At 43.9% G+C, this 27,777-nt stretch overlaps 1 protein-coding gene across 1 annotated transcript in view; it reads left to right on the top strand.

Annotated features, from left to right (window-relative positions):
- Positions 1-27,777, top strand: part of LOC144596358 (uncharacterized) — a 126,843-nt gene that overhangs the window by 79,137 nt on the left and 19,929 nt on the right. The window contains 9 exon segments of the mRNA XM_078404615.1: positions 1,244-1,270; positions 7,429-7,473; positions 16,064-16,099; positions 18,537-18,611; positions 20,179-20,208; positions 20,518-20,580; positions 21,842-21,925; positions 25,233-25,268; positions 26,407-26,460. Coding sequence (XP_078260741.1) covers positions 1,244-1,270; positions 7,429-7,473; positions 16,064-16,099; positions 18,537-18,611; positions 20,179-20,208; positions 20,518-20,580; positions 21,842-21,925; positions 25,233-25,268; positions 26,407-26,460 — 450 coding nt within the window.

Below are 27,777 nucleotides of genomic sequence, written 5' to 3'. Positions count from 1 at the left end.
ACACACCACCTTTTGCTTTCTATTGTGACGCCAATTTTGTATCCAGTTAACACGCTATCGCTGAATACTATGCAATCTAACCTTCCAGAGCAGCCGACCTGCCCGTATCACCTTCTTGGATACTTCTTCAAAAAACGTAAATTTGTGTGACATGATCTCTCACACCCAAACCCATGCTGACTGTTCCTAATCAACCCCGGTATTTCTAAATGCATGTATATCTTATCCCTTGGAATCCTCTCCAATATCTTTCCTACCCCAAACGTTGGCCTATAGATCAGCCTTGATTACATTGAATGGTGGGGCCTGCTTGAGGGGTCTGGTGGCATACTCCTGCTCCTGTTTCTTGTGTTCATTGGAAATTATTATTTATTTTTAAGACTTTTCACGAGACCTTCATTCTTATATTCAGCATTGACCCACTGGTGACGTGTTTTTTAATATTAGCAGCAGAAGAGCTGAGGGAGACGGCATCTTCCAATATCCATATGCTGATGCGCCCGCTTTTATGAGCTCAGCAGCTAAAAAATTAAACTTGTCCCACCACACATGAATTAATGCTTGCAAGTTTAGCAAATAACTACCCAACTCTGGCCAGAACTCTGGCATCAAAGTACTCGGTCACTTTGTTTAGTTTAGTTTAGTTTAGAGATACAGCTCAGAAAAAATACCTTCGGCCCACCGAGTCCGCACCGTCCAGCGATCCCCGCACACTCACACTATCCTACATTCTAGGGACAATTTACCATTTTTACCGAATCCAATTAACCTACAAACCTGCACATCTTTGGAGTGTCGGAGGAAACCGAAGCACCAAGAGAAAACCCACGTGGTCACAGGAGAAGGTCCAAACTCTGTACAGACCGCACCCATAGTCAGGGTCGAACCTGGGTCTCTGGTGCTGTAAGACAGCAATTCTACCGCTGCTTTACCGTGCCGCCCAAATTGCTTGCTGTCCGAAGTCAAAACCATGTAAGAGTTTTCACCTCCTTTCATAAATAGCTTGTACATCAATGATGAGACCTGGGACTTCTGATCTGTCCACAGAAACATGTTGAGGCTGCAGATTAATTAGAAATTACAAAACCAACATAAATTGATTTTTGTTGAGATCCAGAGCAAGTAAATTAAGTCAAAACAAGGAATGGCCATGATTGAATTGAAATGTTGAATAGTTTTGCAGGGCTGAATGGCCTTCAATACTCCCTGGGTTCCTAATGGCTTGCTATTCTTTTCTTTGTAGGGTGAACTAGGCTCCAAAGGAGAACAGGTGAGTCAAAAGTATCCACATTCGCTTGTAACTATAGTCTTTCTGTGTTGCTTTACAGTCCATAAGCAAGGATTCCCATTGGGCAGAGAGCTGTAATGGGTTCAAAACAATCACAGGGTACTGATGTAAATCTACTTCTTCGCCAACTATGCCCCTCAGTGACAGGGATACAGCAATGGCTGCCATTGGGTCTCTCATCATTTGGCTGGTGATTATCATCAAGTTTACTGATGGCCATTCAGTTAACTTCAATGTACATGGGTCTGAGCATGGCAACACCCCGTCTCCTGCTATTATTAATTGTCTCCACAAAAGTTATTTGAAATCCCAACCAGGCGGGTCATTTGATCTTTATTTTATCCAGTAGATCTTTGAAGTAAAAAAATATCATTGATATTTTCCAATTCTCTAAATGCATTCAAGAGAGAGCTAGATAGAGCTCTTAAGGATAGCGGAGTCAGGGGGTATGGGGAGAAGGCAGGAACGGGGTACTGATTGAGAATGATCAGCCATGATCACATTGAATGGCGGTGCTGGCACGAAGGGCCGAATGGCCTCCTCCTGCACCTACTGTCTATTGTCTATTTTAGATAGGCATCATGTGTCACGTACAGGCAGATGAGATGAGTTTATTTTGGCTTCACATTCGGCACCGACATAGTGGGCCGGAGGGCCTTTTCCTTTGTTGTGAATGTTCTGTGTTGTAACAATGTGGTTGAGACACCCATCATCCAGAGTCTAATGAATGGCACAACAGGTTCAAAAGGCTAAGTGGCTTCACTGGCCTCGATGGAACGAAGAACCTATTTGAGTGCTGTTCCTGTGTCCTACACGCACACTGATTCTATTGTTTGGTTAGCGTCTAGAGATTCAGTTCATTGACCTGGACATATGCATTTGAATTCTGGAATTTAAAATTTGGAATTGATGAAGACTAAATTCAAGTAGTTACAAATATACGAAATTTAAAAAACTGCGTCAGTAATGCTACCCATAAAGTTATAGAGGTATACAAAACCATGAGAGGAATAGATTGGGTAGAAGCACAGAGTCTTTTGCCCAGAGTAGGGGAATCAAGAACCAGAGGACTTAGGTTTAAGGTGAGGGGGGAAAGATTTAATAGGAAACTGAGTGGTAACTTTTTCACATAGAGGGTGGTAAATGTATGGAATAAGCTGCCAGAGAAGGTGGTTATGGCAGGTAGTATTGCACCGTTTAAAAAAAATTTGGACAGGTACATGGAGAGGACTGGTTTATAGGGATCTGGGCCAAACACAGGTAGATAGGATGAGTGTAGATGGGACATGCTGGTTGGTGTGGGCAAGTGCAGTGAAGGGCCTGCTTCCACATTGTATGACTCAAAACAAATATGGCCTAAACAAATAAAAAATTACTCTAAACTTTAGTGAGTGAGTGATGAGGACAGGGAATCTTGACTGATTTTGTGGCCCTTTGTAAAGGCTGGGAGTTGTAGAGTCCAGGTACATTAAGCATTGAAACAGGCTCACCGGTTCCTGTCAACCATCTGACTGCCCATTTACACTAATTCCCATTTTATTCTTCTGACTTTGCCAGCCATTCCTCCCACCCCCTCACCATATTCTACCTCTCACTTATGTATACTCTAGTGATAATTTACAGTGCCCAATTAACATAACAACACACGTCTTTGGGGTATGGGAGATCTAGCATAAAGAGGATAGATAGACATTTTTACCAGGGTAGGGGAGACTGAGGACAAGTTTAAGGTGACAGGGGAGAACGTTTAGGGAGATCTGAGATTAGGTTTTTTACACAGAGGGTAGTGGTTATCTGGAATGAGCTGTCGGAGGAGGTGCTGCAGGCAGATACAATTACATTTAAAAGGTATTTGGATCCATACTTGGATTCGGAAAGATAAAGAAGGATACAGGCCTAATATCGTACAGGCAAATGGGGTTAGCTTATATAGGCATCGAGGTTGGATGAAGTGGGTTGAAAGAACCCATTTCTTAGTGGAGGAAACCTACTTGGTCACTGAATGTGCAGACTCTACACAGACAGCACTCAAGGTTTGGATTGAACCAGGTCTCTGCAGCTGTGAGGCAGCTGTGCTAAAATGCTCCCTAAATATAAACTCCTATATTAACTCCTGTAATAACACAGTACTAACTCCATTAAGTTTTAGCTTAATGGAGGGGTGAAGTCATTTTGTGGGGAGGTGTGCATGGAATGTTTGTTCAGGGAGATAGGGGATCTGAATGTGTGGCTGAGACGTTGGTGCAGGGGGCAGGGATTTAGATTTCTAGATCACTGGAATCTCTTCTGGGGCAGGGGTGACCTGGAAAAGGGACAGGTTGTGCCTTAATTGGAAGGGGGCCGACATTCTGGCAGGCAGGTTTGCTACTGCTGCACGGGTGGGTTTAAACTAAAAAGTGGGGGGGGGGGGTGGAGTCAACAACACGGACGCTAACGGAAAAAAGAGTGTAGGAAAGGTCACCATTAAACTAAGAGGGCAGGGGGGGGTGGGACGCAATGCAAGGAGACCCATAAAAAGAAGGCCATAAAAATAGGACAGAAGCAAAAGGTAGAAGCGAGATAAGAAAAACTAACCTTAAAGCTTTGTGCCTTAATGCGAGGAGCATTTGAAATAAAATGGATGAATTGGATGCACAGTTCGTAGTTAAGAGATATGATATACTGTAGTTGGAATTACGGAGACATGGCTCCAGGTAACCAAGGCGGGGAGCTAAACATGCAGGGGTATTCGATATCAGGAAGGATAGACAGAAAGGAAGAGGAGGTGGGGTGGCATTGCTGGTTAATGAGGAGATTAATGCAATAGCAAGGAGAGACATTAGCTTGGATGCTGTAGCATCTGTATGGGTAGAACTGTGAAATCACCAAGGGCAGAAGACACTTGTTGGTGTGGTATACAGACCACCAAACAGCAGTAGGGAGGTTGGGGATAGCATCAAGCAGGAAATTAGGGATGCCTGTAGCAAAGGCACAGCTGTTATCATGGATGACTTCAATCTACATAGAGATTGGGTCAACCAAATTGGTAACAGTGCTGAGGAGGAGGATTTCCTGGAATGTATACGGGATGGGTTTTTAAACCAATATGTAGAGGAACTGACTAGAGGGCAGGCCATCCTAGACTGGGTATTGTGTAATGAGAAGGGATTAGTTAACAATCTTGTTGTGCAAGGCCCCTTGTGCAAGTGACCATAATATGGTGGAATTCTGCATTAGGATAGAGAGTGACACAGTTAATTCAGAGACTAGGGTCCTGAACTTGAATAAAGGAGACTTTGAAGGTATGAGACGGGACTTGGCTAGGATAGACTGACAAATTATACAAAGAGTTGACGGTGGAGATGCAATGGCGAAGATTTAGACCGCATGGATGAACTCCAGAAATTGTTCATCCCTGTCTGGCGAAAAAATAAAACTGGGAAGGCAGCTCAACCATGGCTGACGAGGGAAGTCAAGGATAGTGTTAAAGCCAAAGAAGAGGCATATAAACTGGCCAGAAGAAGTGGCAAACCAGAGGACTGGGAGAAATTTAGAACTCAACAGAGGAGGACAGAGGGGTTAATTAAGAGGGAAAAAAGAGCATAAAAGAAAGCTTGCAGGAAATATAAAAACTGACTGTAAAAGTTTCTTTTGGTATGTAAAAAGGAAAAGATTAGTGAAGACGAATGTAGGTCCCTTACAGTCAGAGACAGGTGAATTTATAACGAGAAACTAGGAAATGGCAGAACAGTTAAACGAGTACTTTGGTTCTGTCTTCACGGAAATACTAGGGGATCGAGGATCTAGTGGGAGGGAGGAACTGAAGGAAATTCACATTGGTCGGAAAATGGTGTTAGGTAAACTGTTGGGACTGAAGGCAGATAAATCCCCAGGGCCAGGTGGTCTGCATCCCAGAGTACTCAAGGAAATGGCCCTAGAAATTGTGGATTCATTGGTGATAATTTTCCAATGTTCTCTCGACTCTGGATCAGTACCTGTGGACTGAAGGGTAGCCAATTTAACTCCACTTTTTAAGAGAGAAAACGGGGAATTATAGACCAGTTAGCCTTACATCGGTAGTGGGCAAGATGCTGGAGTTGATTATTAAAGATGTTATAGCAGTGTATTTGGAAAGCAGTGATGGGCTCGGTTAAAGTCAGCATGGATTTATGAAGGGAGAAATCATGCTTGACTAATCTTTTGGAATTTCTTCATGTAACAAGTAGAATGGATAAGGGAGAGCCAGTGGATGTGGTGTATCTGGACTTTCAAAAAGCCTTTGATAAGGTCCCACACAATAGATTAGTGTGCAAAATTAGACCACATTGTATTAGGAGTTGACATGGATAGAGAACTGGTTGGCAGACAGGAAGCAAAGCGTAGGAATTAACGGGTACCTTTCAGAATGGCAGGCTGTCACTAGTGGGGTGCCGCAAGGCTCGGTGCTGGGACCCCAGTTGTTTACTATATATAAACGATTTAGACGAGGGAATGAAATGTAACATCTCTAAGTTTGTGGAGGACACAAAGTTGGGTGGCAGTGTGAGCTGCGAGGAGGATGATATGAGGCTGCAGGGTGACATGGATAGGTTGGGTGAGTGGGCAGAAGCATGGCAGATGCAGTATAATGTGGATAAATGTGAGGTTATCCACTTTAGTGGTAAGAAGGTAGATTATTATCTAAAAGGTGTCAGATTAGGAGAAGGGGAGGTGCAATGAGACCTGGGTGTGCTTGTACATCAGTCACTGAAAGTAAGCATGCAGGTATAGCAGGCAGTGAAGAAAACCAATGGCATGTTGGCCTTCATTGCGAGAGGATTTGAGTTTCGGAGCAAGGAGGTCCTACCACAGTTGTACAGGGCCCTGGTGAGACTGCACCTGGAGTATTGTGTGCAATTTTGGTCTCCTAATTTGAGGAAGGAACATTGCTATTGTGGGAGTGCAGCATAGGTTCACCAAGTTAATTCCTGGGATAGTGGGACTGACGTATGATGAAAGAATAGGTCGACTGGGCTTGTATTCACTGGAATTTAGAAGGATGAGAGGGGATCTTATAGAAACATATACAATTCTTGGAGGATTGGTCAGGGTAGATGTAGGAAAAATGTTCCCGATGTTGGGGGAATCCAGAATCAGGGATCACAGTTTAAGAATAAGGGGCAGGCCATTTAGGACTAAAATGAGGAAAACCTTTTCACCCAGAGAGTTGCAAATCTGTGGAATTTTCTGCCACAAAAGGCAATGGAGGCCAATTCACTGGATGTTTTCAAGAGAGAGTTAGATTTAGCTCTGGGCTAAGGGAATCAAGGGATATGGGGAAAAAGCCGGAACATGGTACTGATTTTGGATGATCAGCCATGATCATCTTGGATGGCGGTGCTGGCTCGAAGGGCCACATGGCCTACTCCTGCTAATTTCTATGTTTCTAAAACTCAGCTACTTTATGAATGGTGTTTATTCACTCTTGCTACCACAAGGTTGAAGTAGGGAAACAATAATAGGTCTTAACCAGTGTGAGACTATATGGACACTCACACACTGTTTTAATTAAGAGCTTTAGAAACTTGCTGCAGAGCAAGCAGGACATCCACCTATAATTTTCCTTAAATGCTGAGATGCTGGGAAAATGATAAACCATATAATCGAAAGGGATTGGAATCGGAATAGATTTTTTCAGCTACATTGTTAGAGTTGGATGGAGAGAAAGTCAAACCTACACTGTGTTAGGGTGCTTCAAACCAATCCACAGATAATTAAGTATTCTGTCTTGTTTTAATGCAGGAGGTCTGACAGACAAACGCCTGCTGTGAAGGGCCCACACCCAGAAATCTGACAAAAGCCATTTTTAGTTCATAGATTATTTGGGTGAGGACACTGGGCAGAACTCCCCTCTTGTTCTTCAGGATAGCAATGTAAATACTTTTATGTCCACTTTCTAATATCTCATCTGCAAGATGAAACTTTCATCACTGGAGCAACCCCCCTGTGCCACTGGATAACGGCAGGCGTGTATGTTTTTGTGTTCCAGCCTCTGGCTCAGAGTTTAAATCGTTAAGCAATTGAATGCCACCTGCTGACATCTAAATATGGTGAATCTTGCTACCAATTCTTGTATACAGCAAAGTAAATTTGCAGCTTAAATCTCCTTTCTTTTTCCACAGGGAATTCCAGGAGAAACTGGGTTCAAGGGATTCCCTGGTCCTCAGGTGAGTAACTAGTGCTGCAAACAGTCACAGAATCATCTTCAGTTGCACATTTGAGTCTCGAAACCTGTCAGAGATGCCCACAGAAGGGCAGCATTTCAAAAGCTTTCTTCACCACCCCATCTACCTGGAATGCTACTTTCAGGGAACTATGTACTTGTGCTTCTAGATCGTTCTGCCCTACAACTTTCCCCAGGCTCTACTGTTCACTCTGAATGTCCTGCCCTGGTTTGACTTCCAAAAATGCAACCCTTCACACATCTGAATTAAACTCCATTAGCCATTTCTTGGCCTATTTGCCCAGCTTATCAAGATCCCATTGTAATGCTTGATAATCTCCTCCACTGTCCACCTTGCCACCTATTTCAGTGTCATCTGCAAACTTTCTAATTATTCCACATACATTCTCATTCAAATCATTGATAAGCACCAACACCTGAGGCACACCATAGTCGGAGAGCTCCAGACCGATAAACAACCTTCCACCCACCACCTTCTTCTTTCTATTGTGATGCCAATTTTGTATCCGGTTAACTAACTCTCTCTAGATACCATGTGATCTAATCTTCCAGAGCGGCTGACCACACAGAACCTTATCAAAAGTCTTGCTGAAGTCCATATTAGATTATGTCTATCGCCCTGCCCTTATTACCTTTTTGGTTACATCTTCAAAAAACTAAAATGAATTTATGACTGTTCCTAATCAGCTTATCATTCTTTCCAAATGCATGTATATCTTATCCCTCAGAATCCTCTCCAATAACGTTCCTATCACAGATGTTAGTCTATAGATCCAGCTTTTTCTTTGCTGCCTTTTTTTAAAGCAGAGGCACAATATTGGCCTGTCTTCCAGCACCTCACTCGTATCTGAGGATGATGCATATATCTTAGTCAGGACTCCTGCAACTTCTTCTCTAGCTTCATACATTGTCCTTTAATATGTATGATCAGAATATATATGTATCTACCTTCATACATCTTAGAACATTCAATATCTTCTGAACTGTAATACACATTGTCCTCAAGACATCACCATTAACTTTCCCACATTCCCTAGTCTTCATGTCTTTCTTCATAATTAAAACACAGGGGAAATTTGCCCATCTCTTGCAGCTCCACGCATAGATGACCACTTTGGTTTCTGAGGAGCTCTATTTTCTCTCTAGTTACCCTTTTCCTCTTAATATACATAAAATCGCTTTGGATTCTCCTTAATTTTATCTGCCAGAGCTATCTCATGCACCCTTTTTGCCTCTGTGATTTTCTTCATTGGTATGCTCCTCAGTCCCCTATATTCCCTTGATACACTTGATTCCAGTGGCCTAAACTTAACCCATGCCAATTTCAAGTGCAATCATTTTTTTTATACATCGCAAAAATCCAAAATAACAATGTTTGATTAAAACCAGATTATTTATTCACTGGTATTGCTGGATGAGGGATAGATTTTAGCCACGGTATTGAAGAGAGCTTTTGACTGGTCTTTTAGCTGGAAAGGTTGCGGATTATGTCTCTTCAATGGGGTTGTGTCTCTTCAATGTGCTTTCAATGGGGTTGTACTCGCTGTGTTCCTCTGGAGTAATTGGCCTGGATTTTGAGCTTGTGTCAGACTACAAGGTGATTGTTGCTGTCTGCATTCAGGCTTGCATCAGAAGTATTCAATAAGTGAAAAGCAGAGAACCAGGCAACATCAGAGCAACATCAGAACATTAGACTGATCATTGTTTGCTCTGTTGTGGTTTACTACGGAATTTAAAAAAAAATCTGTTTGTTATGATAAACCAAATTTTCATGGATTATTTAGTGAAACATTTTCATTCACAAGGATGATGAATTTGTGCTGGTGTCATTTTAAGTCATGGAGCCACAAGGCCAAACAGCATGGAAACAGTCCCTTTGGCCTACCAAATCCTTGTCGACTATCAACCGCCTATTTACACAAACTCTACATTAATCCCATGTTTCTGCTCCTCGCGATCCCATCAACTCCTCCCAGATTCTACAGTACACACTAGAGGCAATTTACAGCAGCAAATTAACCTGCCAGCCCACATGCCTTTGGGGAATGGGAGGAAACTGAAGCATCCAGAGGAAACCCACAGACACAGGGAGAACATGAAAACTCCACACAGGCAGCACCCAAGGTCAGGATCAAACTCAGGGGACTGAGACTGCAGGGTTGTGCTACCGAGCCACTCCATGTCACTGTGTAACATGAAATATAATAAAGTGCAAAAGAAATGCCTTTCTTCACAAGTACAATGGAAGCAATCTGTCAACATAGAAAAAAACAGAAAACAGAAAAATAGGTGCAGGAGTAGGCCATTCTGCCCTTCGAGCCAGCACTACCATTCAATATGATCGTGGCTGATCATCTAAAATCAGTACCCTGTTCCTGCTTTTTCCCCATATCCCTTGATTCTTTAGCCCTAAGAGCTAAATCTAACTCCCCCTTGAAAACATCCAGTGAATTGGCCTCCACTGCCTTCTGTGGCAGAGAATTCCACAGATTAACAACTCTCTGGGTGAAAAAGTTTTTCCTCATCTCAGTCCTAAATGACCTATCCCTTATTCTTAAACTGTGACCCCTGGTTCTGGACTCCTTGGTTTTGGATGACAACAGATCATCCTGAGTATATCTCAGAAAGTATTGAGTAGATCTGGTATCTTTATTTCTGCCTCTTTTGAAAACCCGTTCCTGTCGTACCTTTGAAATTGAACACACATTGACACAAGAATCAATTTAAAGCGGCCAATTCATCTACCCATCCGCATGTCTTTGGGCACCTAGAGGATATACAAACTCCACACAGACAGCACCAGAGGCCAGGAGCAAACCCGGTTACCTGGTTTTGATCTCTGTTGCTCTGAGGCAGCAGCTCTACCAGTTGCACCACTGTGGAAGTTGGGCAGGATATTAAAACAAGGGACAAATCTCATAGGAGCAAAGGAAGAGGGAGCAAGTCCTCTTTGTGTAGACGTCCTTGTATAACCTCTCGATGTGTGTTGTTGAGATGACAGAGTAAATGCTGGCTGAAGGAAGCATTTTGTGGCTAGACCAGCTGACCATCCCAACTGTCTTCCTGTGCAACATCTTGGCAGAGTCCTGCCCTTGATCGTCCTTCCTCAGACAACCTGCACCCACTGTCCATATAATCTGTTCCAGCTGTTAAAACAAGGGGGATGCAAATGGAAAAGGGGAAGATATTTTGAAAAAAGTTGTTGAAATATTCTGAGCTCGGATGTTGACTGCACATTGCTTCCTGGTTATGGTTGCTGTGGTTTCACTTGTTTTTAAGCATAAATGCAGTTAAGAAACTGAACATCAATCACGCTGTCCCAAATCATACTGAGTCATAAGCATCTGCTTTATTGCTTCCAAGGGAGTAAATGGTCAGAGCTGCAGGTGACTAAACCTATGCATTCTTCACTCTGGAGAAAGCCACCCAAACCAACAAGAAACCACATCCTTCTCTATGTTATTTTGCTGAATGTTTGAGTCACACCAGAGGAGGACATTAATATAATTATCCATTTGGTTCTGCAACTCTGCTGTTTCTTTGAGACTTACAAATTTATTCTTTTCAAGTATATGTCAAGAAGTTCCTTTTGAATTCCCTGCCTTTTCTGACCAGGTACTCCAGATTTGGACCAGAAATGTTCCCCAGTTCTCTTGTGAGTTATCTTAAAGCTTTGGCTTCTGAACAGCATCCCTTCCCATCATTGGGTAAAGTCTAATGTACTCTATTGAAACACCTCAGAATGTTGAGCACCTCAACCAAATCTTTCTTAGTCCTCCTCTTCCCCCGGGAGAACAATACTAATCTATTTGAATGCCTGGAGCGTTTCAAGGCTGTTGCCATTCTAACGTATCACTCTTACATCCTCACTGGGAACTTGACATTCGTTGAAGTAATTGATGCATTCCATGCATGCTGACAAATTGAAACCAGGCTCTGTTGCACAGACTTGACTCTTGCACGACATATACAGAAGCATGCATATGCACATGCACACATGCACATTTCACTTGCACCTCCTCCAATCTCATCTACTGTATCCGCTGTTCCAGGTGTCAACTCCTGTACATTGGCGAGACCAAGCGCAGGCTCAGCGATCGTTTTGCTGAACACCTCCGCTCAGTCTGCCTTAACCTACCTGATCTCCCGGTTGCCCAGCTCTTTAACTCCCCTTCCCATTCCCAATGTGACCTTTCTGTCCTTGGCCTCCTCCATTGTCAGAGTGAGGCCCAGCACAAATTGGAGGAACAGCACCTCATATTTTGCTTGGGTAGCTTACACCCCAGCGGTATGAACATTGACATCTCTAACTTCAAATAGCTCTTGCTTTCCCTCTCTCCACCTCCTCCCTCTTCCCAGTTCTCCCACCAGTCTTACTGTCTCCGACTACATTCTATCTCTGTCCCGCCCACTTCCCTGACATCAGGCTGAAGAAGGGTCTCGATCCGAAACGTCACCCATTCCTTCTCTCCAGAAATGCTGCCTGCCCTGCTGAATTACTCCAGCATTTTGTGTCTATCTGCACATTTATATAGCCACTGGACGGGCGTGGACCCCTCGGGTCCAAATCTCTCCTGCGGGCCTGTCAACCCTCCCCCAACTGACGACACTCACCCACTCCATCCCCCCTCAACCCCCCCTTATCGCCCCCTCCTCCCCTCTGTGGAAAAAATCAGCAATTGGTTATCATGATTGTAGCTCCTTGGGGAGAGCTAAATAAATGATCAGAAGGTGGTAGAGTATAAGGAATTAATCAAAAGATAAAAGTGCAGTAGGTGCTGGGAATCTGAAGACAGAAGCAAAAAAACAAAAATATTGTATCTGTGGTTCCGTGTAAACCCAGTGACCCAGACCAACAAATGGCAGCTACAGAACTTACATTTATAGGTTAACTCTGGGTTACGAGCCCTCAACATATGGACACCCCTACATACATAATATTATCAATATTATTAAATTCAAGATTCTGACATATTTCATACATTCCTTCCTATGAACAGAGGAACTTGGATGAAGGGATTAAAAGTACATGACTTGGATGAAGGGATTAAAAGTACCATTAGCAAATTTGCAGATGATACAAAGCTGGGTGGTAGTGTGAACCGTGAGGAAGATGCTATGAGGTTGCAGGGTGACTTGGACAGGTTGTGTGAGTGGGCGGATGCATGGCAGATGCCGTTTAATGTGGATAAGTGTGAGGTTATCCACGTTGGTGGTAAGAATAGGAAGGCAGAGTATTATCTGAATGGTGTCAAGTTAGGAACAGGGGATGTACAACGAGATCTGGGTGTCCTAGTGCATCAGTCACTGAAAGGAAGCATGCAGATACAGCAAGCAGTGAAGAAAGCCAATGGAATGTTGGCCTTCATAACAAGAGTAGTTGAGTATAGGAGCAAAGAGGTCCTCCTGCAGTTGTACAGGGTCCTAGTGAGACCGCACCTGGAGTACTGTGTGCAGTTATGGTCTGCAAATTTGAGGAAGGATATTCTTGCTATTGAGGGCGTGCAGCGTAGGTTTACTAGGTTAATTCCCGGAATGGCGGGACTGTCATATGTTGAAAGACTGGAGCGACTAGGCTTGTATACACTGGAATTTAGAAGGATGAGAGGAGATCTTATCGAAACATATAAGATTATTAAGGGGTTGGACACGTTAGAGGCAGGAAACATGTTCCCAATGTTGGGAGAGTCCAGAACAAGGGTCACAGTTTAAGAATAAGGGGTAGGCCATTTAGAACTGAGATGAGGAAAAACTTTTTCAGTCAGAGAGTTGTGAATCTGTGGAATTCTCTGCCTCAGAAGGCAGTGGAGGCCAATTCTCTGAATGCATTCAAGAGAGAGCTGGATAGAGCTCTTAAGGATAGCGGAGTCAGGGGATATGGGGAGAAGGCAGGAACGGGGTACTGATTGAGAATGATCAGCCATGATCACATTAAATGGCGGTGCTGGCTCAAAGGGCCGAATGGTCTCCTCCTGCACCTATTGTCTATTGTCTATTGTCTCTCTCGCTCTCCACTTGTAATTGTTCTTCCTTATCAGTCTTATATGCTTATGATGCCATTCATTAGAATTCCATAGTGTTCTGGTTACTGTATTGAGTGATATCTGTCTAATGTCCTACTTATGGATGCATGAAAAAATTGAACCTTTTTGTTACCCAGCAATGTCCTGCAGTTAAAAGAGACGATTAGAAAGGAAAAGCAGGTGTTGGTGTGAAGATAGGCACAAACGCTGCTGGAAAGGTCCTTAGGGAAAGGAAACCTGTTAGGTCTGTAATTCTACAACTAGAGTTGCCAACTGTCCCGTATTAGCTGGGACATCCTGTAGTTTGGGCTAAATTGGCTTATCCCATACGGGACAACCCTTGTCCCATATTAGGGATGGGGGTGGCGCTGTAGGCCCGGACGCTGGCTAACGGAGGTTGCGTAGCAACCCGCCTCCCGGCCCCGGCAGCCACCATTGGTGGAACGGGAGTGGGGAGGGGGAGAGTCCTGTCCTGTCCTGGTGCGGGGATGTTCAGTGCAGTGGTGGCTCTCCCACTGACGGCCATCGGGAGGCCAGAGCATGTTGCTACGCCGATGCTGGTGGACTCTGGGCGGCGTGGGGAAGGCGCAAAGCTGGCCGGGGAGAGGAGGGGGGATGGGGGGCCAAGGGCAGGCCCAGGCCTCGGCCACCTCCACCAATGCCCGGCCTCACCGCCACTGCTGCTGCTGCCACCTTTCCCCTTGGCCCACCTCAGGCCCACGGTTACCCGGTCAAGTCCAGGCCCAGGCCCAGGCTCCCGTTACTTCCCCGGCACCAGGCCTGGCTCTCCCGCCATTATGGAGCCGGCAAACCTGCCCCCAAGAGATAAGCGGTCGAGCCCTGCTCGTACCCGAGGGCAGCGGAGGAGGACGAGGAGAGAAGGGCGGCCGGCGTCGGGTCACAGCCCTGACCAGGGCAAAAATACTGTGCAAGTTCTGAACCGGGCAAAGTAAACCAAACTGCATCGCTGTCAAAGGCGTCTGGAATCAATCTGAGCAAAGCAGGAAATGGATCTTGATTTCTATGCATTAAAGACATTGATTAAAATAATGTAGATATATATGGAATTTTTTTCCTCCAAAAGATACAAATTTATAAAAGTTTAAAAATCTGGAAAAAAATGGTGGAGCGGGAGCACGTGGCTGCTGGCTGGGTGAGGTCCCGTGGGGCACGGGGCGGTGACATCACCGTGTCTCGTATTTGGGAGTGGGATAGTTGGCATCCCGAGACATAGGTGAGAGGTCAGCATTTTAAGAGGAACCGTCAGGGGCAACTTTTTCACTCAGACAGTAGTCTGCGTCTAGAATGAGTTGCCAATAGGAAGCTATAGGAGTAAATAAAAACTTTTAAAAGACATTTGGACATGATTTATGGATAGGAATGGTTTAAGAGGGGTGGATACATTGCAGGCAAATGGGAGTAGCCCAGTAAGCCAACTTGGTCGGCAGGGGCTGAGAAAGGCATGTTTCCAGGTGTATAGCTCTAAGACTCTACAAGGTGCTCAGGAAGGTTGTATTCTGTGTTGAGACAGGCTGTATTCTGTGCTGGAGGGAGGCTGTACCCTGTGTCGGAATTTGCAGTCTGTGCTTAAGGTTGTTTTCTCTGCTAAAAGGAGGTTGTGTTCTGTGCTAGAAGTTCAGTATCCCGCTGTAATCACATTCTTTTAAGATAGTGTGAGGTGTGAATATCCTTCACTGAGCAGAAAAAAAGGCAGTCTTTTAGGGCATTATCAGATGTTAAGTTTCAAACCATTTCATACTTTAAGTCCGGATAAGATTTTGATTTAACGTGCTTGTATTACAAAACTCTATTGACGGCATAGACCGGGTATAACTCCATGCCACAGGAGAACACAAATGAATAAAAAGGCGGTGAAGAGGGAGTCTTAGATTTCTAAAGCTCCTTTGAAAGCTGCGATTTAATTGGGTGTCCAATACACTTTGTAGCCAGTGAAATGCAGCATGTGGTGTAATGAAGGAAGCATGGGAGACAATAAGGTCCAACAAAAATCTCTGGTAACAACCAAATCACCTATATTAGTGATGTAAATGGACGGATAAATACTGTTCAAGATTCCTGGGAGAAGTCTCCCTGCTTTGCTTTTGAAAGTTCGCTCTGCGATCCTTCACATCTAGCTGGATGGGCAGGCAGAGTGTTGGCAAGGCACCTGCATAAGTTCATAAGTCATAGGAGCAGAATTGGGCTTTTCGGCCCATCGAGTCTACTCTGCCATTCAATCGTTGGTGATCTATCTTTCCTTCTCAACCCCATTCTCCTGCCTTTTCCCCATAACCTTTGACAACCTCATTAATCAAGAATCTGTCAACCTCCACTTTAAAAATGCCCAATGACTTTGTTTTTACAACCAAATGTGCCAATGAATTCAACAGATTCACTACTCTCTGATTAAATAAATTCCTCCTTAATAGTGCAGCTCCCTCAGTAACATCATGGTGTTGGCCTGGTTATTGTTCTTGGAAGTGCTGATGTGACACAAGTTATTAGAAATGTAGATAGAACATTAACCAAATTTTGTTCTCTCCCTTTTAGGGTCCAAAGGGTGTTAATGGAGATCCAGGCATGAAGGTGAGGATCTTGGCATGTTCTTCACAGCTATTAATGTAGATTGATTAAGTAGACAATGGGTTCAAGTATTGAAATATTAATGGCACAAAAATCTTAAATTTCCATTCACAACTGGAGCCACAGTGACACATTTGTGGCACATTGCCCCAAACAACCATGATAATGACCCAAAGTTCTACTGTTTTTGGTTGAAGAATATGTATTATATGGGGACATCTGAGGGAATTCCTGACACTTCAAAGGCCACCTGAACAGGACCTTAGTCTAATGCTACATTTGATAGATGACACCTCAGATAAAGCTGCTCTCCCTGTGGACGAGGCTGCATTGTAACTCTGCAGTGAGGCTCAAGACCATGTTCTGCTGATCCAGAACTGCCCACTGCTGATCTACATTGCAACTCAACACCACAGTGTAGCCGCGGGAAGTTTAGACATCCTCTTGAGAAAGCACATCGACTGAGTCTCATAGGACAGATTTTCTTGCTGCCTTATCTCTCACCATTAGGTGGAGCTCTGTTGCAGTCAAGGCAATTTGGAAAGAACACTACTGAAACTATTCCTGTCTCAGAAATTTGAGTAGATAGTTTTCAATATCTTGGCTTGTGGTGAGCACCAAACACAAATAATTACAGTCATTTGTTTAAATTTAAACAGAAGCCACAGCAAAGTTTCACTTGTTGAATGAGAAGTTGTGAATTTTACACATTGGAGAGATGAGGGCCGCTATTTTGCAATGAGAAGGTGGATTACAACAGAATTATTTTCCTATGTACAATCAAAGATATGCAGAATGGTTATGAAGTCTGACATCTATCCTCATCTGAACCAGATTTGGAAGTTAATGTGTACCTTGCCACTTCTTTTTGGAGCAGTTGGGAGCTGGGAGAAGAAGATGAGTACCTTTCACATCATTCCCAGTGTTGCTCTGCCACTGGGGTTCAGGTGTGTGGCTCTCTCACCCTTCTCTTTGAAGCTCTTCCAAAAACATGATGCCTAACCTTGCAGCCAGGCGAGATAAAGGACATTACTTGATCAGTGATTCAAAGAGCGTGGGAGCCCACTTTGAAAGGGCCTTCCATTTAGACTCATTCATCTGTTCTTTCTGCAATTATTTCTCCTATTTACATCTGATTTCATGTTCAACATCCCTATGAGTGCGCTTCTATCAGACAATGAGTACGAGATCAGAATAAGACACCATGGAAAGTAAAGAAAAACAGATTTTTTTACCCAGCCTTTGATCTTTGGATATTGACAGTTGTCAGGGGAACAGTTCCTCTTTCTTTTTACACTTTACCGAAAGCCTTCATAATCCTGAACTCCTGTAAGGTGAACAACCTCAGGCATGGTGTCAGCACGTACCAAACTGACACCACGATGTTACTCCAAGTCCCCCGTATAATCCTGGAGATGTGTGGGTGTTTCCATCCTGGATCAGACAGATAACCCTTTCATCCTGCCTGAAATGAACAAACAGAACACATTCACTGGCATTTCCTCTTTCCAGTTCAGGGGCTGAATACTCCTCCATAGTGTTTAATACCAATGGTTTGAGCTACGATCCAGTAGAATTTCCCATAGCAAACTTTCAGGAGCCAATAAGTTTGAAAACATTTAGTGGGCACTTCGTAATTGTCTCCTGCGTGGGTTTGGATGTGTTCCTGCACATTATCTCCCACACTTACCCCAAATCAAAGAGCCTTTCACCCTTGTTATTTTCAGAAACTGCAAACAAAGGTGTTCAAATATATATTTTTTTCCACACCATGTTTTTGATATCTTAACTATTTTTTTCTGAAATAAAAACAAAAATTGCTGGAAACACTCAGTAGACTCAGCATTTGTGGAAAGGCAAAGACCAAGAAGAATAATGTGTACGTGACTTCACATGAACCCAGTGGGGCTCACCCTATCAAAGACATTCCTTGTGTTCTTCTCATCCCTCCACCACCTTCTGAACCACTGTTCTTTCTCTTTCCCTGTTCTGACAAGTGTCCTTGATGTGAAACATTAACCCCATTTCTCTTCCCACTGGCACTGTTGGACTTGTTGAATATTTCCTGCATTTTCTGTTTCTATTTCAAACTTCAGCTATCTGCAATTTTTTTCTTTATTTTATTTTTTCCCCCCAGGGCTACTTCTTTGAGACTCCAGGGTGAGGTTCGAAGTTTGGCAATAAACCCAACACATCCTACCCAGTACATTAGTATTTTCCAGAATGATACTGAGTCCTGAGACACCAGCACAGCTCAGGCATTCAACTTGTTCACCTTTAGTAATGTGAACTGTCCAGAGAGTGGGCTGGTCACTCTGATCACTCTCTATTGCCAGCCCACCACCAAGATCGAGGAAAGTAAGATCTGCCTTTGCTGTTGCTATTTGCCTCAGGCTGAAGTTAAGGAGATTGAGTTGCTAATGGGCAGTTTGTTTTGTAGGGCGAGGCTGGAAGAGATGGCGTGGGATTGCCAGGCCCACCTGGTCCTCCAGGACATATATATGGCAGTGGCAACGTAAGTGTTTTATCCCAAACTTTATTGCATGGGAGAGGTTTGCTGCATTGTAAAGTCTGATGCTGAGTACAAGGGGGTGGAACTTCTGCTATACTTGAGATATAAAGGGACACAGCACAGAAACATGTCCTTCATCCCACTGTCCACACTGACTGTTCTCCATCCATTTACACTAATGATATATTAATCCACTTTTATTTCATCAGCTCTCCCCAGATTCTACCACTCACTACACACTTGGAAAACTTACAGTGGCCAATTGACCCACCAACCCAGATTCACTTTCAGAATGAGATTCGTTTAATGTCATATACACCAGGGTGCAATAAAAATCCTTGTTTGCATGAAACTCATAAATGGTACACATACAGCAATAATAAATACTGTAAATAAAAAAATCAGGCAATTGTGCAAAACTAAGTTGGGAAAACAAGTCAAATGCATGCGAGTGCAGGATGGTCCAGTGTTCCATTGCCGAGGTGGGATTAGAGTTATGCAGGTCCATTCAAGACCCTGAGGGATGTAGGAAAGTAGTGTTCCTGAGCCTGGTGGTGTGAGACTTTCAGCTTCTGTACCTACTTTGAGAAGAAGGCATAGCCCAGATGATGGGGATCCTTGATGATAGATACCACCTTAATGAGGCAGCACCTCATGAAGATGCTTTCAATGATGAGGAGGGCTGTGCATGTGATGGTCCAGGCTGAGTCCACCACTTTCTGCAGCCTCTTGCATCCCTGTGCGTTCCTCAGATGGTGAAGTACATTTTGAAATGTGGTCGAGGGAAAACAACGGCCAACGTGTGTTTTCCAAGGACCCACCCATTGCAGGCATACAGCAACCACATCATTCATTTCAATGATGTTGTCCAGAGGCAGAGGAAAACTGCCTTACTTTTCGAAATAGTGGTCCTGACCTTCCCACGTGGTACTGAGCGTTTAGCATGTAACTGTTGGAAAGTTCACAACTCCTGGCCAACTGTGCACTAGCTTGAGATATTTGAACTGCCCAAGAGGTCCTCGGCTCTCCTGTTCCAGCAGCAGGTTGACAACTTCCTGCAGTTATATTGAGTCAGTGCTGCCTACTGACTCAGCCAGAGTAGGAGTAATGAGGGTGTTGAGCTGAAGCTGCCGCAGCACTGACAAATGTCAGAGGCATTCCATGCCCAGGAATCCTCATCATATTGCATGGTTTGATTCTGTTAGTCTTCCAGTAGCTTCTATTCTCCAATGGCACCAGATCCAAGGGATGGTTGACCAAGGTTTTAGCTGCATGGGGTTTACTGGTGAATGGCCTTCTGCGGTTTGGGTGGGGAGACAAGGAAGGGGAAAGTGGGCAGGAGAGGAGCAGGAGATGATAGGATGCAATACACCTTGGTGAAACCAGCACAAAATCACATCAAGTTCGGTTGATTCCCACAAGCTCAGAGATTATAGTAATGGAACCAGGACATCTAGTAACTGAAGCAACAGTTGGTAAAGATGGAGACATTTCAGAGATTCACTGCATTGAAATTAAAACTGAAATAACTGCTTAACGTGATGTGGTGACTTATTCTCTCTTTCCTCAGACGGTTGATGGACTTATGTCTGGAGGAGAGGTAGGAACCATTTTTTAGTGCTGGAGGAACTCAGTGGGCCAGGTAGCATATGTGGAAGGAAATGCACAGGTGAAATTTTAGGTCAGGGTCCTTCAGACTCAAATGTTGTTTGCCCATTTTCCTCCACAGATGCTGCCTGACCTGCTGAGTTCCTCTAGCAGTTTGCCCTTTGTTCTAGATTGCAGCATCTGTAGTCTCTTGTTTCATTATTTTCTACTAAAAGGTACAAGGTTCTCACTTGCAATATTGCAAAGCTTTTGTGCTTCCTCTCATACTTAATGTTATGACTGAGTTGTTCTTGCTCCTCAGAGTCCCAGTGGTCCAAAAGGTGACCAAGGAAATGCAGGGCCTTCAGGACCAGTCGGGCCAAAGGTAGGCGTTCCAAGTAGCAACTTGCATTTAACGGATGCTTTTGAAGTGATTTAACCTCTTCAAATAAAAATTGACACCAGGCCACATAAAGCGTTCAAAAAGCTAAGCGGTGGGTTTTCCAGAGAAAGGAGTGTAAGAGGATAATTTCAGGATTTTCATCAAACTGCCATCATCTTTTGTCTGCCATGCTTTACAGGTCACCTTAATTCTGATAGAAAGACACTTTTGAATCTTCTCACTGGGTAAAAATAACCAATCCTCCCTGTTTAAAAAAAAATGTTACCTTAAATTTGGTTATTGCCCCTCCTACCACCTGGAAACATTTTCCCCTTATGTACTCCACCATATGCTCTGTGCGGTACTGAATTCTGCGGGTTCCAGGCCTGGATTGAGTGAGTTACTCCCAGTCTAACTGGCTGTGCGGCTGATCTGAGTGAGGGTGGGAGTAAGGCACTGTTGGATCTTGCTGTGGAGCCATGAGCATAGCTGGAGGGATTTGTTTCTCTCCGTTCATGGATGATCTCGTGGCAAATTTGACATTTCTTGCCAATACCTTAGAGTCATGGTGAGATATGGCATGGAAAAGTCTTTCGGCCCATTGAGTCTACACTTACCACCCAGTCCTACATTAATCCCATTTTGTTCTCCCCATATTCCCATCTACTTCTACCATATTCTACCACTCACCTACACACTAAGGGAAGTTTACAGTCCACAGGTCTTTGAGCAGATATTGCCAGAGGTCGGGATTGAACCCAGGTCCCTGGTGCTGTGAGGCAGCGACTCTACTCGTTGCACCACTGTGGTGGGGAGCACGCCTCTTACACCACTGTGGTGAAGGTGCTTGCACAGTATTAATGGACAGGAAGTCCTGGGATTTTGGTCCAGTGTCAGTAGAGCTACGGCAGTACATGCCTAGGATGGGGGGACATTTGACTTGATAGGGCAGCTTTGGTAATGGTGGAGACTAACTTAACCTCAGTTGCAAGTTCAAAATGGTTGGATGATTTGAATTCAACTGCATAACAGCTTGGGATAAAGCCTTGCCTTTGTAGAGGAAATGGGGGATGAAAGTATAAATGCACCTCAAGTGGTTTGAGGAGGTCACTGCACTCGAACTCCTGCTGGAGGCAAAAGAGTCATAATACTTTTCTTAATGTATGACTGTGAAGGAATTTCCAAGGATATTTGTTATTTAAGACATAAAAAACATTTTATCAGAGCTGTTGGCACCTTGACATGAAGTGTCCTGCCTTTTCAGGGCGATAAAGGAGAGCCACATTACATCAACGGCCTCGATGAAGCCATGTTGACCAACTTGCTTTCTGCAAGCATCGATCTGAAGGTTAGTTGGTGGAGATGCTGAGAAGTCCAGTCTGGTTGAGGTATGCTAGTGGCTACCCCCATGAAAACAGGAGCAAGAATGCAGAGCACTGAAGTAGTCCATCATTGCCAGAATCTCTGCTCCATTACATTCTCCCCCAAACCTTCCCTCATTTCATCCTGTCAGCTGTTCTATTGCTCCATTACCGTACCTGTTTATCCCAATTACTCTGAAGGAAGTAGGTTGCTGATTCTCTCTTGAAACATCTACTTGAATTAGTGCATAGAGTGCAACTTTTAGATATCTTTCTAAGGGCAGCAAAAACACAGGAGGTTAGCAAATTCAGCAGCGGCTACACAAATCTGAGTTCGCTTTTGTCACCATCTTAGCCCCTTGTGGGAACTTATTCGTTTTGATATTGGTGTATTATTGTTATCTGTTCTGAGATACAGTAAAAACCTTGTTTGTGTGCTATTCAGTCATGTCAATCTACACGAGTACAATCAAACCACATACAAGTGCAACAGGTCGTACGGAGAAAATGACCAGAGTGCAGGATATAGTGTTAGAGCTATAGCATTACACTTACAGAGAAAGTGCAGATAACAAAAGGTGCAAGTTCCGCAAAGAGGTGGGTTGGGAGATCAGGATTACACCCTAACATGGAAGGACTTTTCAGTTGTCTGATAACAGTGTCCATGTCCACCCATGGTTGTCAAAGATGTCTACCTGGCTGCTCTCACCCTCATCTTTAGACATCCACAACCCTTTAAAGTAGTTACAATCCCTAAATTCTGGCAACATCCTTGTTTTGTGTTATTGCAGACTGTTTGTGGATTTTAGTGATATAAGTGGAGGGCCATTATCAAACCAACACTGAACTGATGTAAGAAAGAAAAATTAAACAAAGTTTGATCCAGATGGCTGTGCCTGTGATATGACTGCGGCTGTGGTTTGGTAGCTTTGATTGGCTGCATTCCTGGCAGTGCCTCCCACCCACCCCACATCTCCAAACACACCGTACAATCAAACAGCCCTTTTCCCACTTTGACATTTCACAACCCAATAAAAGTATTGAGAAGGAACCAGAAGCAAAATAAAGTTTTCTGCTAATGTCCGTGTGACTGTTTCCTCCCAGCTTATTGATTGCAGGGGATTCCTGGAGGGTCCCCAGGCACTCCTGGAATGGTAGCATTTGGGGGTTATCCAGGTTGGGAACCAGTTCTGTTGATCCTCAGGCCCCTTTCTTGCCTGCCATCATTCCATTTTCCAAAAGCAACAGAATGGTGAACAATCCCATCTAGAGATGTTAAATACATCTTGGCAACTCCTTCAAGGACAGGAGCCAATTGACAGGAGAGTGTTGAGAAAGCAGTACTGGGAACTTGGAAGTGGCAAAGATTATCTGTCAGGTTTTGTATTTCTGGCTACAACTGGTATGGTTAAAGTTGATTGAAGCCTGTTTGCTACAAACCTACGTAACAGTCTGGCTAATGTATGAAGTCTCAGAACAAGGCAGAGTCTTGTGTTGTGTTGATCTGAAAAGCTGGTGTGTGGTTTCATTGTACTTAGATGGCACTCGATTAATGAAACTGGAATGGTTTACTTTGACTGGTGTACAGGATCCATCATCAGAGGAGGGAAATTTATCCCCATCCCACTCAACGGTCCACTTTAGTGAGGGGGTGAGAAGGCAGTGAGGTTTCAGGACTCGCTTCATTCATTCCAGGCATGATGAATTGTGACTGGTGGGTATTTTCAGCAGCTGGTACAGCCACAGCTCAGAGAGCAGTACATTCATCGAGGGCTGAGTAAGGGAATTAACTTGGAAACTGGGAGATACATTAGTTTGTGTTCAAGGTACAGAATGATATAACAGTATCTGACCCCCAGTTCCAAATAATTATGCAACTTAACTGATTTAATTTCCCAAATATTGCAGTACATACAACTAGCGATTAAATAGCTTCACTAGTTTTAAACTCGTAACGTTGTGCAAAATCAGGGAATCAACAAATTAGGTGAGACATAACTCCATTATTGGTGTCTGTGAAATCTGAGGCTTGCTTTTATCCAATTTAGCCATGACACCCAGGCACTTTAGGTGGGCTACTCACTGTTTCTGGGAATGCTCTCCCAGTATCTACAAAATCCCCTCATCATGCACAAAAGAAATGAGAACTGGCCAGTACAAGCAAGTTCATTGGTTAAGGTGAAGTTCACATCAATTGAGCAGGCGGATGAGCCAATAGGGCTCATCCTTCTGAGCTGGTGGAGAGCTTTTCTAAATACATGCCATTGTTTCCGAGGTGATGATTACATTAAATTATGTAAACTGTATGACAGAGACCTATCCAGTGGTGCTTATTCTCTGCTTAAGGCATTCTATTTCTTCTTCATCCTATTTTATAAGAATAAACTACTAGTGCCTTACTCGAGTTCTTAACTAGCTATACCTTGAATGTATCGATACTTTTTCCCCAGCCCTGGACATCTATGCTTCAACCACTATCTGACATCCACATTCTCGCTGCTCTCTGGATAAACAAGTTCCTTGTCAGTTCCCCTATTTTACTTTTGGCGTGTATTTTATTTTGATGCCCTCTATTTTTGCTCTTTCCCTGTCTAGTCTTCCTCTGTTCGGACACACTGTGCTTTCCAAGAGATGAGTTGGGTTTCTCTATTGTACTTGACACAGTGTTTCTATATCCTGTGTAATTTAGAAACTGGAATCTAACTCAGCACTCCCAAGTGTGGTACGACTGAGATTTGTGCAGCCACTGTTAAAAATTTGTTAAGTTTTCCGCTGTTTAAGCATGGAAGCAGTCCCATTGGCCGATTGTGTCCAAGGTCAATCACCTATTTAGACTAATCCTGCAATAATTCTATTTTATTCTCCCCACATTCCCATAAACTCTCCACAGTTTCTGCACACTGGAGATAATTTACAGCGGCCAATTAACCAACCAATCCACACGTGTTCGAGATGTGGAAGGTCACTTGAGAACCCGGAGAACATGCAAACTCCACAGAGACAGAGGTCAGGATCAAACCCGGGTTTCTCGGGCTATGAGCAGCAGCTCTAACCCCTGCTCCACTGTGCCACCATTGCCCTCTGGATGATGTACAAAAGGTTATACTCCAGCCACCAGTAGAAGAATGTGTTCTGCGATTATTCCTTGCGGTTCTCGACCTTCAACCTCTGCCCCACCACTCGAACAATCATTAGGCCTAGGGGTTTGTTCTCACATTGTGAATTGGTCGGGCTGAATTGGTTCCTCAGTTGGACTGCTTCGTATCTAAATGTCTGTAAACATTTTCCTTTCAGGGTGGTCCTGGTATTCCTGGCCCCAAGGGCCCACAGGTAAAGTTACCGCTTTCATGTTGCATGCGACTTGTGTCAGCTCACGTTATCCATCGAGCTTTGCCACTGCATTATCTACTCAGCACGAGTTCATGTCTGCTCTAAACCTAGTTGCTTTACTGTGCCATCACAAGGATCCCAGAGATCCGTTTATTTTCAAGATCCAGTCAAATCTGGAGAGCTCCTCAGTAAGGAAATAGATTCTCTCCCCATACATTACCCAAACTTCAAATCTCCCCTGTTCATTTGTGAATTCATACTAATCATTTTAAATCCCATTCCCAATAAACAGATGACCCTCATCCTGAGATTGAATCCTTGCACAGGGATCAGGTTCTTTGTCTATTCTGCCATCACCAGCTGCAGGCTCCCTGCCTGGTGCTGCAGTCAACCCCGGCCCTCTGTTCACTCCCTGCCTGAATGGAAGGCTGGCATCAGGCCAAGGTTCCACTTAAAATAAAAAGACACTGAAGGACTACACTAAATATGTAGAAACCCAGATTTCCACCACCCTTCCCCAACCTCCACCTCCTATACTATCATAACCCGTCCCACAGAATTGGGATCCAGATTCTGCAACCCATGTAATAGAGAGCATCATCTTCACCATGGTGGACAGGCTTTGAGGAGTTAGGAGGTGAGTTACCTTACCTCTGACCCGCTCTTGGTTTGGGTTTTGGGCTTCTCCAGTTTATTTTCTGGTCAGTGGTAACCCCCAGGATATTGAGAGTGAGGGATTCAGTGATGGTCATGCCATTATATGCCAGAGCCTGTGTGTGGTGATTTTAAACGTTAACTGTCTACTGGTTAACAGTATATTCCACTTGATTGTAAATAGAAGGATGTCTGACCATTTTTCCTGGTGATAATTTTATGGCTGAGTAAGACCTCACCTCGAAAAGCCAGCACCTCATTGGATTAATTTGAAGGGTGGATACCAGTGCCCAGCATCAATGGGTGCTTCCAGCTGAGCTCCCTACCTTACAATTTAATCCATCGGGAATTCAAGGATTCAAGGAATATGAAGATTAATGCAGGACGGTGGCAATGAGCAGTCTTGGTCCTATTGTATGGTAGGGCAGGCACAATGGGTGAACGGCCTGCTCTTTCTTATATTTCTTATGTTTTGTTTTTACAGGGCATCTCAGGATATCCAGGTCGGAAAGGCGAAATAGGTTTTCCAGGAAGACCGGTGAGTTGTGTTGATAGTTATTTCCTTACTGTCTCTGAACTGGGGTTGTATTTGACTGAATGAACAAATAATGCTGCCTCCCAATATCGTGTCTAGTGTAGTAACATATCAACCCTAGGCAGGCTAGAGATTCCTTCACATAACCCCAAAGAAATAGTGCTGTGCTGCTGAAGCAGGTTAACCAGGAGTCCAGCAATTTGGCACATGTTTATTGTCCAGAAATGCTGTATTTCTTGTCAGGATTTTCAATCCTGCAGCACTGTAAATTTATCCCAAATGATGTTAACAAAAAATCATCAGCAGTGGAATTCTATCTTCTGAGAAACTCACAGAACTCTCATAAATTTTCCCTGAAATTATGTTATTCAAATGGTCAATGCTGGTCCTTAGTGAAATCTGGAATATCTTAAAACCCCAGATGGAGGGCCAGAGTCACTCTCACCCTCCTGGCCTCGGGACAAACCTGCCTTTTTTAGTTTAGTTTAGTTTAGGGACACAGTACGGAAACAGGTCCATCGGCCCACCGAGTCTGCACCGGCCAGCGATTCCCTGAAGGTGGCACCACAGATTCAGTTCAGTTCAGTTTAGTATATTGTCATGTGTGCCAAGGTACAGTGAAAAGATTTTGTGGTGTGCTAACCAGTCAGCAGAAAGGCAATACATAATTACAATCGATCCATTTACAATGTATAGATACATGATAAGGGAATAATGTTTAGTGCAAGGTAAAGCCAGCAAAGTCCGATAAGGATAGTCCGAGGATCACCAAAGAGGTAGATAGTAGTTCAGCACTGCTGCCTGGTTGTGGTAGGATGATTCAGTTGCCTGATAACAGCTGGGAAAAAACTGTCCCTGAATCTGGTGGTGTGCGTTTCCACACCTATACCTTTTGCCTGATGGGAGAGGGAAGAAGAGGAAGTGGTCAGGGCGCGACTCGTCTTTGATTATGCTGCTGACCTTGCCGTGGCAACGTGAGGTATAAATGGAGTCAATAGAAGGAAGGTTAGTTTGTGTGATGGTCTGGGCTGCATCCACAATTCGTTGCAATTTCTTCCGGTCTTGGATGGAGCTGTTCCCAAACCAAGCTGATATGCATCCTGATAAAATTATGTCTATGGTGCATCTGTAGAGGTTGGTGAGAGTTGTAGGGTATATGTCAAACTTCCTAAGCCTTCTAAGGTTGGTGTGCTTTCTTGGTCGTTGCTTCAATATGGGTGGTCCAGGAGAGGTTGGTGACGGGGTGATGGGGTGATGAAATAGCCTTTTGGCATGTTGACTTTCATCAGTCAAATAATTGAGCATAGAAATTACAACATT

Source organism: Rhinoraja longicauda, chromosome 8 (assembly GCF_053455715.1).
Source record: "Rhinoraja longicauda isolate Sanriku21f chromosome 8, sRhiLon1.1, whole genome shotgun sequence".
In the NCBI taxonomy this organism is placed as follows: Eukaryota; Metazoa; Chordata; class Chondrichthyes; order Rajiformes; family Arhynchobatidae; genus Rhinoraja; species Rhinoraja longicauda.
This window is presented reverse-complemented; position numbering and strand designations above follow the sequence as displayed.